General features: G+C 51.0%; 1 protein-coding gene across 7 annotated transcripts in view; it reads right to left on the minus strand.

Moving 5' to 3' along the window:
- The window catches only part of Hlcs (holocarboxylase synthetase), a 172106-nt gene that overhangs the window by 153039 nt on the left and 5770 nt on the right, over positions 1 to 13297 (minus strand). For 3 of the 7 annotated variants that reach the window (XM_050162027.1, XM_050162028.1, XM_050162031.1), the window contains one exon: positions 6138 to 6272. The exons of 1 other annotated variant lie outside the window; for it this stretch is intronic. Coding sequence is in view for 3 of the 6 variants with exons in the window: in XM_050162025.1 (XP_050017982.1) it covers positions 6138 to 6272; positions 8482 to 8676 (330 nt within the window). In the remaining 3 variants the exon portion in view is untranslated. Of the gene's footprint in view, positions 1 to 6137; positions 6273 to 8481; positions 8712 to 13297 lie in introns of those variants that run through there. 3 more of the 7 variants (XM_050162025.1, XM_050162024.1, XM_050162026.1) reach the window with 2 other exon arrangements.

The following is a 13297-nucleotide window of genomic DNA, read 5'->3' on the forward strand; positions in this document are numbered from 1 at the left end:
CTGGGGTGAGGCCTTCGAAGCCAGACAGCGGTGATAACTGTAAAATGCTGTAAATATATCAGAAACCACCTGAGTTGTACACATTAGAAGGGGAAGTCTTACGACGTGTAAATTAAACAGCAACTTTTTAAGAAGATTTGTTTTATGTATGTGTCTGTGTGTATACGTATGCCTGCACACTGCTGCCTTCAGACACCAAAAGAGGGTCTCAGATGTCCGGGTGCTGAGTTACAGGTGGTTGAGAGCTGCCCTGTTGTTGAGAGTTGTTACAGGTGCTGGGAACCCAACTTCAGTTCTGTGCAGAAGAGCTCAAGAGCGCTACCATAGCACCATCTCCCCAGCCTAGACACCAGTCTCCTCAGGAAGATGGTGACGCGGTGGCCAGCTGTGTACTCGCTAGGACAGCTGGTCAGTAAGAACGCAGCAGCCTAACTGAGAGGAGCATCTCTGAACCGGCTTCCTGTCTAGATGAGGGATGGGATAAGCTACCAGGGAGGTTGAAACAGGACACCTTAAAGAGCCAGGTGCACAGGGGTGCTCTGATTATCTTAGAAGTGACGTCCCCAGAGCAGTTTCTCAGGGCACGAAACACGAAGGCGCAGAAAGTGAAGTCGGATGTTACAACAGTTTCCGGCACTCCAGCTAAACTACCGCATGAAATTTTATTCCTCAGTAGTCTTAGAATTTAAATTGAACTGAGTTTTTCCTTAGAATAACAAGAGGGGGAAAAAAGAAGTTAATGGGTGCCATTGAAAGACCTGGGAGGCACAGGCAAAAACACAGGACTCTGGCAGGAACTGACAGAGTATCTACAGAAAGAGAAAGCCAAGAATCTTTCTCAACATAAACTCAAAGCCTCCCTCCACCTCATCACCCAATTCTCTGCTTTCCCAGACACAACTCATACATGGGCTTCATTCCTGACTCAGAGTCCCGGTACAACCCACCCCATCCCCTCACAAAGAGAGAGAATGCAGGCCAGCCTTCATGTACACACACACACATACACAAAAACACACAATCACACAGCCCACACACAAGGCTTGATCCAGAAGGTACCAGCTATGCAGTGTCCAGCAGAATCCAAATTTCAAAACTAACAGCTTAGTTAAACACGACGGCTCATGTTTGCAATCCCAATACTTAAGAAGCTGAGGCAGGAGGATTAGGCCCTATTAGAACTACAGAGTAAGACCCTATCTTCAAAAACAACCATTTTTAAACTGCAAGTGCATCTACACACACACATGCACACATGCCACACATGCATGCATGCATACACGTACACACACATGCACATGCATACACACACGCATATGTGCACGCACCCACACACATACACACACCACACACATACATGAGAGAAAGAAGAAAATAAACAAAACACATAAAACATCAATCTCTAGGATGCCAGTACAGCAGCTGAAGCCTGCAACAAACGCTGTCCTGGTGTGGGAGGGAGGCAGGGCTGTCTGCGGAGAACAGGAGGAGATGCTAACACCCAGGCAAGGGCAGAGCCGGCAGAGGAATGGAGCAAAGGAGCCCTGCGAGCATCACAGGTGTCTGCAGCTGCCAGCGGAGGGCAGCCAGGCAGGGCTCGGCCAACAGAGCTGCTCAAACTGCCCCTGCACCTGCTGGCTTCAGGTAAAAGGATCCTATGATTAAATCCTCACAGCTCAGAAGGAAAGAGATGCAAGGAAGGAAGGAGGGGCAAGAACAGGAAAAGGCCAGAGACATGCATGTCCCTCATCAGGTCTCCTGAGTCTCCCAACTGTTTCCTCACCTAAATGCACTACTTCCTGTCTCTGTGAGCCAGGGATCATGGGAACTCCTTGGTGCAGTGCAGGGGCTGGGGCTGGGATCAAAGACAGGCAGCACCTGCACCTGTCACTGATACTGCGGGGGGGGGGGGGGGGGGGGGGGGGGGGGGGGGGGGGGGGGGGGGGGGGGCGTGGAATCACCTTCCAGAGGAGATGGGAGACAAAGGGGTAGAGAAGAAACGGGAAGCCAAGCTAAAGGCTGACCCCAAAGATCAAAGCGGAGGAAGTGTGAGCACAGAGCACAGAATTTCCTCCCGCACACCAGACAGATCTTATCTAGTCACTCCGCTCCAGGCTCCCTGTCACGACTCATGACGACATGCAAGGGTCCTCCACGGTACTGCAGAAGCCCAGCCGGAAGAGCAACGATACCTCTCATTCGACAGAAACCCTACAAGCAGTCTGGCTGCCCCACTGGACAGTATGCAAATTCCTAGAATGCGTTAACAGTCTGCTTCCTAATCATCCGGAATGCCTGCCGGGCTCCCAGAAGTTCTAGCTAGCAGGCATGGTGGGGATGCATGGAACCCCCAACAACGCTGAGGAGGCAGAGGAGAAATGCTACTCCGTGGTCAGCCTGGGCTGTGTAGCGAGCAGGGCATGACGGTCCACACCTGTAACTTCCGGCACTGAGGAGGCTGAGGCAGGAGGCCAGCCTTGGCTACAGAGCGAGGTCGCACCTCAATAACACAAACAGAACAAAAGGAAACCGAAAGGCCGCAGTAACAGATTGGGGGGAGGTGGAAGAGGATGGACACTGAGCACGGCAGGGAGTCGGAATCTGGGGCGTGGGTTACTGACCATCTCCGCTGCCTTTCGGGCTTGGGAACCATGTTAGATACAGGCGCAGACAGGGAAGGTCCTCCCAGGCTCGCTCGCTGAGCACTTGGTCCTCAGCTACCAGCCCTGCTTTGAGAAGCTGTGGAAATTTCAGCAGGAAGGATCAAATAGTGGGTCACGAGGGGTAGGTCGTTGGGGGCCATGTCTTGTCTCAGACCCTCCTTCTGCACCCCTGCCTCTCTCTAGAATCAGGTAAACCACCTCTGACACACGTTCCTGCCAAAGTCCAGGGCAGAGTTCCATTTCCCAGAAAAAGTCTATGGGGCCTTTTCTCATGAGACTGCAGCAATTCTCAACCTGTGGGTCGCACGCCAGATACATTAACAATTCCTAACAGTAGCAAAATCACAGGCATGAAGAATCAACCAAATGATCTCATGGCCGGGGTCACCACAACACGAGGAACTGTATTAAAGGGTCACAGCATTAGGAAGGTTGAGGACCACTGGATTAGAGCATTTTATGGATTTGACACACAGCTTAGAAATATTCAGTTCTGCCGCATAGTAGTAAATAGTAAAACATTCATGGATTAAACCCATATATTTTATCTTTTTTAAAAGTTTTTTAATGTGTATGGGTGCACATATGTCTGTGTACCACATACATGCCCTGGTGCCCTCAGAGGCCGGAAGAAGATATCCAATCTCCTGAGACTGGAAGTTACAGAAGGGTGTAGATGCTAAGAATCCAACCTGGGTCCTCTGGAGGAGGAGCCAACGTTCTTGAACCACTGAGCCATCTCTCCAGCCCACTACACACCTATTTTGTGATATAGTCACAAACCTGTAAGACACACTAAGGACAGACATGTGGTACCTGTGTATGCTGACAGGGATATAAGGGTAGACAAACAGCCATAGGATGACTCTTCATGCGCGACCTCTGAAACACACCCCAGGGCTTATCAACCGGGGAATCCCACCCTAACCACAGGGCTCCATCCAGGGGCCAGGGACCCTGACTGAGGAAGCAGCCGCACTCTCCATCCTCGCTGCCTCCTGGTTCTCCACAGCATGAGCAAGCTGCTCGCTCTGCTAAGGCCGCAGTCTCAGCCCCTCAGCACCATCCTCCCCTGCCATGACAGACAGTGTCCCCACACTGCAAGTCAAACAAGCCCTCCTTTCCCTAAGTTTTTTCTTGCCAGTCATCTGCCCACAGCACCAAGAAAAGCAACAGACACAAATCATGCCAGGTCTAGATCTAAAGTTATGTCATCCTCAGAGTGACTGTTCGCTAAAGGCTCAAGTGTATTCTACACAAAAACAAGGACAAATAACAGTGCAGATTCTAAGCAGATGGCTGCTAAGCCACAACTACTGCAGGCACACGTGCAGGTTACTGTACTGTGGGGATATCAGCTAAGCTTCTGTAGCAGAGAGAGCCATAGTGACTTAGTGGCTCAGGCAGACTAAAAGTGGCTGCCTTCTCAGTGAGGTGTTACAGCACCTAGGGGCCCAGTTTTCTTTTGCTAAAGAGGCAGTTTGTCACCACCTCCATAGTGATACACAATTAAGTAACGAGTTAGGAAATTAAAAACTATAGCAGCTGCAGTGGTGGCCCAGGCCTTTAATCCCAGCACTTGGGAAGCAAAGGCAGGAGGATCTCTGTGAGTTCCAGGACAGCCTGGGCTATTACACAGAGGAACCCTACCTCTTATGTTCATCGAAGATATATTGTCTCAATAGTTAGTCTCCTGATACCAAACACAGCCAGCCAGCCACAAGAACTACTGACTAGACTCAGTCGAAAACTCAAAACCCACAAGTAAAAACGACTCACTTGTCCTCCGGCAAACAGAGGGGATCTGAGTATTGAACATCAGCTAGAACCTTGTCACTCAGCCACATGTGGCTTAGGCACCTCGGTTCCCACTTCTTTCAAAAGAGTGATGGAGGCAGGAGACCCTAAGCGTGTGATATCTGTAAAATATCTCACGGGACTTGATAAAGCCTTTGCCACTAAGTGTAGAAAAGTTAAACCAAGTTTCATAAACATTCTGGAGAGAATGCAGGGGTCTCAGCACAGCAGCCAGGTCTCGGGCCTGCCTGGCAACCCCCACTCACACCAGCCCCCCCCCCTCTCTCCTTTCCTGTCTTCCCCACCCCAGTTCTGGTTCCAGGCCTTGCATGCTGCACAAGCGTTCCCTGCTCTCACCGCTCTCCTTTCTTCTCTCTCCTCCCAGCAGAGTGTCTCCTGGATGATGACCACAGAATAAGGATCCCACAAACTCAGGTGTGAGCGGCAGAATCCCTGAAGGGCAGGCAAGAGGCACACTGTGGGCAGGTGAGAGCAGGAATCCAACCCTGGCTTGCCACAGTCAGAGAAGGAGATCCCCAGGCTGGGAGAGAGAAAAATAGCCACCACTTTAAGGACAAGGGCTGCACACCTCATGGTCAGAACTTCAGCAAGTGTCCCAGCAGGGTGTGCTCCAGAACCAGAACTCTGGCCATCAAGGGGAAAACCAGAGAAGGGACACAAGACAAGATGGTTTCCCAGTTTAGACAGAAGACTCAAGAAGGAGATGAAGTCAGGAGCCATGAAAATGAAGACACACAGCAAAGACACTGCGGAGTTGTGTCGATCAAACCGGTAACTTCAAGAAGTGAGAAGGAGGTGGGGCATCCCCCCACCCCTCTTCTTTTTAAGCAGATTATAAACCACAAGTCTGGACCTGTGAGTGAGTCCGAAGTATTTTCCCCACACTCCAGGTGAGAGAGATACCCAGGAAGGAGGCAGCCATGTAAGTGAGCCATTTATTTGGGAGCCAGGATAAGGAAGAGATTACACGGATGGACCAGACCAGCTGGAGTAGAACACGGAACACTGTCACCCACATACATTACGGCAGTGGGTGAAGGCACCTGCTCCAATCCCAACAACCTGAGTTGGCTCCCCGGGAGATAGCATGGTGGAAGAAGAGAACTGAGGCCTGGCAACAGAACCTCAACCTCATATGCTAACTTCCGCATGCACACATCTATACACACAATCAATCAACCAATCAATCGCTGTAAAAGGAAACAAAAACCCTATACAAAGTAAAAGAGAGAGACGAGGGAACTGGCTCCATTGGTTAAGTGCTTGCCATGTTTGCAGAGAACCTGAGTGTAACCCCTAAGCGCCGAGTCAAAATCCATGCCAGGAGTGATGATGTTCCTTGAAACACAAGGTGAATAGAAACTGAAGATACCTGAGGTTGTCCCCTGGCCTTCACATGCACCCATACACACACACACACACACACACACACACACACACACACACACGAATATATGTACATGCATAAGAAAAGAAAGAGATGACAGGAATTTTACTAGTATATTTTACATAACCCAATAAATCCCAAAAGAAAAAGAGTCACCTATAAAGCCCAGAAAAGAACACTCATTTTTAAAAAAAATGAAAAAAACAAACAGCACCACCCAGGTGTGGCCTAAGACACACCCTACGGTGCATAAGTAGACCACCACTCACTGTTTCTGAAGATGCTGCCTTCTGGAAACTGTCGCCTTGTGCCCAAATGCTCTCGGTCACAAATGCTATTTGTTCTGCCTCAAGTACGAAGGGAGAGACAAGAAACAGGGCCCACTTGTTCAAGTCATCAATAGACTACAAAAGAAAAAGAAAGAAAAAGAGGATTCGGTGTCATTTCAGGTCATGATCTCCACTCCTGGCCTCTTCAGGTAGGATGGACAGGAATGTCTGATACACTGCAGACCCCTGCAGCCTTCCCTTTGTGTCGATCTGTGGCAGTTTAAACAGCTGTATGGGCCCTGGCCTGGCTAGTAAGAGTTTCAAAGTCTCTGGGTATTTGTGTCTATGCAAACAATTCTGACACTGTTTCTTTCAGCTTAAGATGTCTGGGCTTCCCAGGTCACACTGGGAGGTTCATTTAAGGGTGAGGCTTAGATGGCAATGTCTTGAAGTCACATAATCGTCAAACCCAGAGACTAAACTACTTTGGAAAGGGCCTTTTCCATACGCAGAGACTCGGTCAGATGAGCTTCAGAGGGACCGTGCACCCCAGTGGGGAACTTTGGGGTTTGTAAGAGCGGATTAGACACAAGACTGGGTAGTGATCTGATGTAGCGGCCCTTTTCATATCTTCAAACAAAAAAGTAATTGTCTCTATACAAACAAACTCACTTTGTCCTTACGTTAATCCGTAAACTACACTGTGTAACAACCGTTTCCACGGGCTTCTGACCTGTAACAGGTATGGGAAACCTGGAGAACGCAGACACAGGGGGACCCACGTGGAATGCAAAGATCATGTCACTTTACACGGGGCCTGGCCATCCTCAGGTGCGGGTAGCTTGTTTAGGTGAGCTAACAACCTTGAAAGCCGTTAGTTTCAGATTTCTGGAGGACTGTAATATGATCTTAAAGTTTCAATCTGCGGTGCGGTGGTGGTGCACACCTTTAATCCCAGAGACCAGCGGGTCTAGAGAGAGTTCCAAGACAGCCAGGGCTTCACAGAGGAAGGGGGGGGGGGTTTGCCCAGAGCAGAAAAGGCAGAACTCTAAGGCTGCAAGAACCTTCTGAGTCACAGCCTGAACTCAAGCGCAGACAGCAGGGAGGTGGGAGCAAAGTTCCAGGTTGAGAGACAGGGGCTATCTGTGTAAAGCCGGGGTGCAACGAGGGGCAGGTATCCGCAAGGCTGTCCCTACCTGGGGTTCTGAAGCAGACAAGAGACGAGTAATTAGGTTAGCTAACTAGGTTAGCATAGTCACCAGGCCAGAGATCATGAAAATATTCAAAGGTGTCTAGGAAAACTTAATTTGGCAAAATTTCCACTCTGATATAAATCGCAAAGATCTTGTGTTAAATAATTTAGCTTAGAAACCACCATAGTGGAAAAAAATCCACCCTCATTTATTTTTCAGTTCTGTGATCTCTCTCAAGCAGTTTTAGAGAATTTAGCCCCCATGTTCTAAGAGGAGCAGTGTCCCCTTCCACCGCGCCTGTCTTGGTCCAGGTGGTCCTAGTCACAGCTAGGTAACAGTAGCTATACACTTGGGATACATGAGAAAACTCAGTGTTAGCCACACAGTATTTCTTTATATTTATTAATTTTATGTCTAAGCGTCTTGCCTCCGTGTGGATGTGCGCCACCGGCATTCCTTGGACCCCTGGAACTGGAGCTACAGGTGTTTATGAGCCACCATATAGGAACTGGGAACTGGACACGCGTGCTCACGAGAGCAACATGTGTTCTTAACAGCTGAGCCATCCCCAACCCCTACAGTGTATTTTTCTTTTTTTAACTTAGGGTGTTGTCTTTGTTAATTCCCTGGAAGCACAATTCCATCCTCATACCTAAACAGCCTGACAAAAATATTCACCCTGAAGTAAGATTATGATTCCCAAATGGGTCAAATGGTTTGACATCTATGAAAAAAAAACTCATGTTGGTACTAAAAGTGAGGCCGCTTTCCAGGAGGAAGCGGAAAGGGCAAAAGGCCGCTGAAAAGCAAAACACTGTGTGATGTTCACGAAAGCAAGGGATGTCCAGAAGCTCATGGTTGGAAGTACACTGTGAAGTCAGGTCTAGCCTGCAGCCGGCCTGTGCAACCAGCCATCGCCCCTTCCCAGTGAGGGGGCAGCGCCATCACCCTCCGCACTGGACCAGAAGCCAGCCCACGGAAACTCTAGGTGCCAAGTGGGGTGTCCTGGGCGTCCCCGCTCCCGCTGCAACAGACGCGGGTGGGGGCAGCTGGCCCGAGGCCGAGAGAGCACTGCAGGGCTTCCCGCGCCGGGTGCTGATGCAGATGTCGCCACGCGCTCGCTCCACGCGGCGCCCCCGCCCGCCGCCCACCTGGCTCTCGCCGACGCAGAAGACGCGGCCGCCGCGGCTGAGGCACACGCGCGCGCCCCCGGGCTGCGCGGCGGCGCGGCAGAAGATGAAGGAGCAGCGCGAGGCGCGCAGCCGCCGCACCGTGGCGAGCACCAAGGCGGCCGGCCGGCGCCCCCAGCGCGCCCACAGGTACAAGTAGCAGAGCGTGATGAGCATGGCCGGCGCCCGCGCGCCTGCACCGGCCCGCGCCCGGCCCCGCCCCGCCCCGGCCGGAAGCGAGCCTGGGGGAGGGGGTGGAGTGCGCGTGCGCCGCTGGAAGGGGGAGGGGGCTGAGGGCGAGGGCCGGAGTGCTGGAAAGGGGAAAGATGCGCTTGAGATGAGGGGGTACGAGCTAGGTAGGAGCTGGGGGCGCCAGAACCACCGAGAGGGTGATGCGGATAAAAAGGGGATATGGGTATGGAAAGGCCGGGCCGGGACTGAAGATGGTCCTGGAAGAGAGGTTACTGTCTGTCTCAGGAGGCTGGCTGTTCCAGGAAGAGAAGTAGGGAAGGACAGGAGATTGGAGGTGTGCCCTAAAGATGGAGAGACCGAGGCTGCACCACCAGAGGGAACTGGGGAGGCTTGCTGGGAACTTAGAGGGACAGCAGGAAGCTTAAGGAACCTTGGTTCCCTGGAGGAACTAAGGGAGGCCGCTCCGGGTGGAGGGAAAAGTTTGATGAGAGGGAGGGTTCGATGTGTGGGGGGAAGATAGTGATGAAGAGGAAGAGTTTGATTGGGAGGAGGAGGATGGAGGGGAAGTTTGATGGGGGAGGGATGCCTAAGCTAATCAAGTCAAAGTCCACCTATGTCAACAGCCAATATTTGCTAACTATCTACACAAGTCATAGTGCCAACACAGCCTCTACCTGGCCCAGTTGGAAAATAGATGAGTCCATTTTACTAGACCTTGCTAAGCCTTCAGAAGTAGTGTGGGGGAAATTACATGAATTCATATGACACACCAAACAAGACAAACGGGGCATTCTCACGCATGTCTGTTGGCGATTTACCCATCAGCGACGATTCCCAATGGCCTTGTCACAGGGGAAACACAAGCATCCCAGCCGCTTTCTCTCTTGAGCCTGTCACCCACAGCGCCTCTGAACAAAGCCCATCCAGGCCTTGCTGCATGACCTTTGCTCCTCCACTGTAAATGGGCGGCATAATTAGTTAAGAATTATGTGTGTGCCTCTTCCACGTCTTGCCTAATCCACGGATAGATTTTTATTTAAGTACACCAGCCACGAATCTGTTGGCTCACCCTGAGTGATGGGGGTACATGCTTTTAATCCCAGCAGAGGCAGGCTGGTCTGAGGCCAGCCTGGTCTACAGAGCAAGCTCCAGGACGGCCAAGGCTACACAGAGAAACCCTGTCTGGAAACTCACAGATCCCCAGACTTTCGGCCAGGTGCATAGCAACAGTAGATTTAAGAAGGGAGTCCAAAGATAAATGACTTAGCTCACATAAACAAGGTACACATCGCTGGGAACAGGGAGACAGACTAAGGGACGGAAAGGATGCAGCCTGCACTCCCCTCGGGGAACTAGTTCTGCATGGTACTGGTTAACACCGAATCGTGTTTGTGCTGGGTAGTTTTATGTCAACTTGACACATAAGCCAGAGAGTCCCTGGAGAGGAGGGAGCCTCAACTGAGAAAATGCCTTCATATGACTGGGTTTTAGGCAAGCCTGTAGGGCAGTGGTTCTCAACCTTCCTGATGCTGCAACCCTTTAATACAGTTCCTCATGTTGTGGTGACCCCAGCCATGACATTATTTTTGTTGCTACTTCCTAACTGTAACTCTGCTACTGTTAAGATTGCCATGTGATATCTGTGTTTTCTGATTGTCTTATGCAGTCCTTCAAAGGCGTCATGACCCTCAGGTTGAGAACCCCTGCTCTAGGGTATCTCTTAGCAATTGATATGAGAGGACCCATATCATATGGGCTCACTGTGGGTGGTACCATCCCTGGGCTGGTGGTCCTGGGTTCTATAGGAAAGCAGGCTGAGGAGCAAGACATGATGAACACGCCAATAAGCAGCACCCTCCATGGCCTCTGCGTCAGCTCCTGCCTCCAGGTCTCTGCCCTGCTTGAGTTCCTGTCCTGACTCCCTTCGTGATGGACGATGATGTCATGTCGGAGTGTAAGCCACGTAAACCCTTTCTTCCCCAACTTGCTTGGGTTGTGATGTTTCATTGCAGCAGTAGTGGCCCTAAGGAGTCTGCTTTCTATTGCCATTATAAAACGCTGATTAAAGCATCTCGAGGGGGAAAAGGATTTGTTTCAGCCTACGTCACCAACGGAAGCCAGCACTGGAGATTGAAACAAACCATGCTTACTGTTTCTGACCACGGCTTACTCAGCTGTCTTTCTCATACAGTGCAGGCCCTCTTACCCAGGGATGGCCCAGCCCACAGTGCCATGCTACCACTGAGCTATGTCTCCGTTCTGATTTGTTTTTATTTTTAAATCTGTGTATTAAAAGAAAACACAGAGTTGACTAGAAATAGTTCTCTGATCCCCAAATATAACAACATTAGTTAAGACACCAAGAACACCCAGATAGTCCAGCCTGATGACCTGAGTTCAGGCCCTGAGACCTACATTGTGGAAGGGGAAAAAACAATTTTCACAGTTTGCCCTTTGACCCTTCCACATATGCTGTTGCATATGTATACTCTCTCTCTCTCTCATACACACACACACACACACACACACACACACAAAAGCTACCAAGAACACTAATTACAAAGGAAAATGTAAATACGCTAAAACTAAGCTCCCCAGGCTGGAGAAAGGGCTCTGCAGATAGGTGCACTGGCGGCTCCCAGGCCACCTAAGTTCGGTTCCCAGCACCCACACTGCGGCTCACAGCTGTCTGTAACTGCAGCTCCCAGGGACCCAACGCCCTTTTCTGGCCTCTTTGGAAACCAGGCATACACCTGATACACAGACATACGTATAAACAAAACACATACAGACATAAAGATAAAAGAAAACCTTTACAAATAAATGTAAATTGAGGCCCTCCCTTTAGTAGAGGCACTATTAAAGAAGGACACACTCTGACATGAGAGGAGGAATCTAGAACACGAATAATCAATAAAGGGTTCAGACCTGGAGTAAACAAAACACCAAATTGTAAGACACGGTCAGGCGGAAAGGAGAGGATAAAAGATACATGAGCACGTCACAGGCAGATGACTGGCAAGCTTGATGCTCAGCTCCCAGGCATTGGAGAATAGAGGGGCTGGTGGTGATCCCCTGTAAGTTCTCATCTGCCCCCACTGCAGAAGGCACTGTGCTGACTTGCTACAGTCCCTGGCTGTCATGACCACATTTTCACCAGACAGTAGGAACCACTACTCAAGCAAAGGGGTCTAACAGAGAGGACCAGCTGGAGCTGGAGCTGGAGCAGCATGGCCTCTGAGCAGGCCAGACACCTCTGCCTATAGACACAAGTGCAGTGCCGCCACTGAGAGCAGCTGTCTCTGCCACCAGGGGCTGGGCTAGGAAACGGGGAGTCCCCTTAGCTGGGGGGGGGGGGGGGAGCTCAGGTCACATGACGGAAACCAGACCCCACCAGGCTCGCCTGAGGAACGTGGAACACCAGAGGACCAAGACACCAGCAGAGGGAGGAGGACAGAAAGCTCCTGTTCTTGTGGCCCAGGATCCCTATGGCTAAAGATCCCTGGAATCAGATGGCAGAGTCTCTGGGACTCAGCAGGGAGAGGCAAGGGCAGGAGGTGTGGATGAGCGGCCAGCCTCTGTGCTTTCTGAAATGGCGCCTGGATCTTGTCAACAAAGTCCAGTTTCTAGTCCAGTGTTTATGGGAATTGTGGCCACCTTGACTCATACACTTAGTCCCAAGCCCTGGAACTAAGCAAGCAGCCATATTTAGAGGCCAAGCCTTTAAAGAGGTGATAAAGGTAAGAGGCGTATGAGTGGCTCCTGGTTCAGTAAGTGTGAACAGAGTTCTCACTGTTCTGGGGGACGCTCCCCCAGCCCCTGGCGTCCATATACGGAAAAGGTCTGGGATGTTCTGGTGGGAGCTCCACCCCAGCCCCCTCCCCCAGAGATGCTCGAAACCACTCCCACCGTGTATTTAAACTGCCCCGTAGAAAACAGAGGTGGGTTTTTGGTCTCTCTTCCTTGTCTCCTCTCTGGGGGTATGGAAATCATCTGGGAGTGTTTTATCCATTAAACCTGGGCATTTTCTAATTCGGTTTGATTTGGTCTGATTTGGACTGCTCCGTTGGCGGAGAGGCTTATGGTGTGCAGAAACTTTTCACGTACAAAGGACAAAGACATGCAGAGGACACGGAGAGACGCCTTTGACAAAACCAACCCTGGTCGCCCCGCCATCCTGACTTCTAGCTCCCACACCGTGTAGTACTTTTTTTTAACAACAAACCTTGGCAGAGATGCCACCCTTGAACCACCAGGCCTGGGTAAGTCTTTGCTCCACACTACAGCCCAATATTCATTGTCTTCCTTAAAGATCCTGGCTTCAGCCACCCACCTCCCATCACCACTGTGACGCTGTCCTGTCCCAGGCTTCAGTGCCACATCGTCACCCCGCACCCCACATCGTCACCCCGCACCCCACATTGTCACCCCGCACCATCACCCTACACCCCACATTGTCACCCCACACCCTACATCATCACCCCCACATCCTACATCGTCACCCCGCACCCCACGTCGTCACCCCCACACCCTACATCATCACCCCACACCCCACGTCGTCACCCCCACACCCTACATCATCACCCCACACCCCACGTCGTCACCC

This window comes from Alexandromys fortis, unplaced genomic scaffold (assembly GCF_014885135.2).
Source record: "Alexandromys fortis isolate MF-2015 unplaced genomic scaffold, M_Fortis_MF-2015_v1.1 scaffold_128, whole genome shotgun sequence".
NCBI lineage: Eukaryota > Metazoa > Chordata > Mammalia > Rodentia > Cricetidae > Alexandromys > Alexandromys fortis.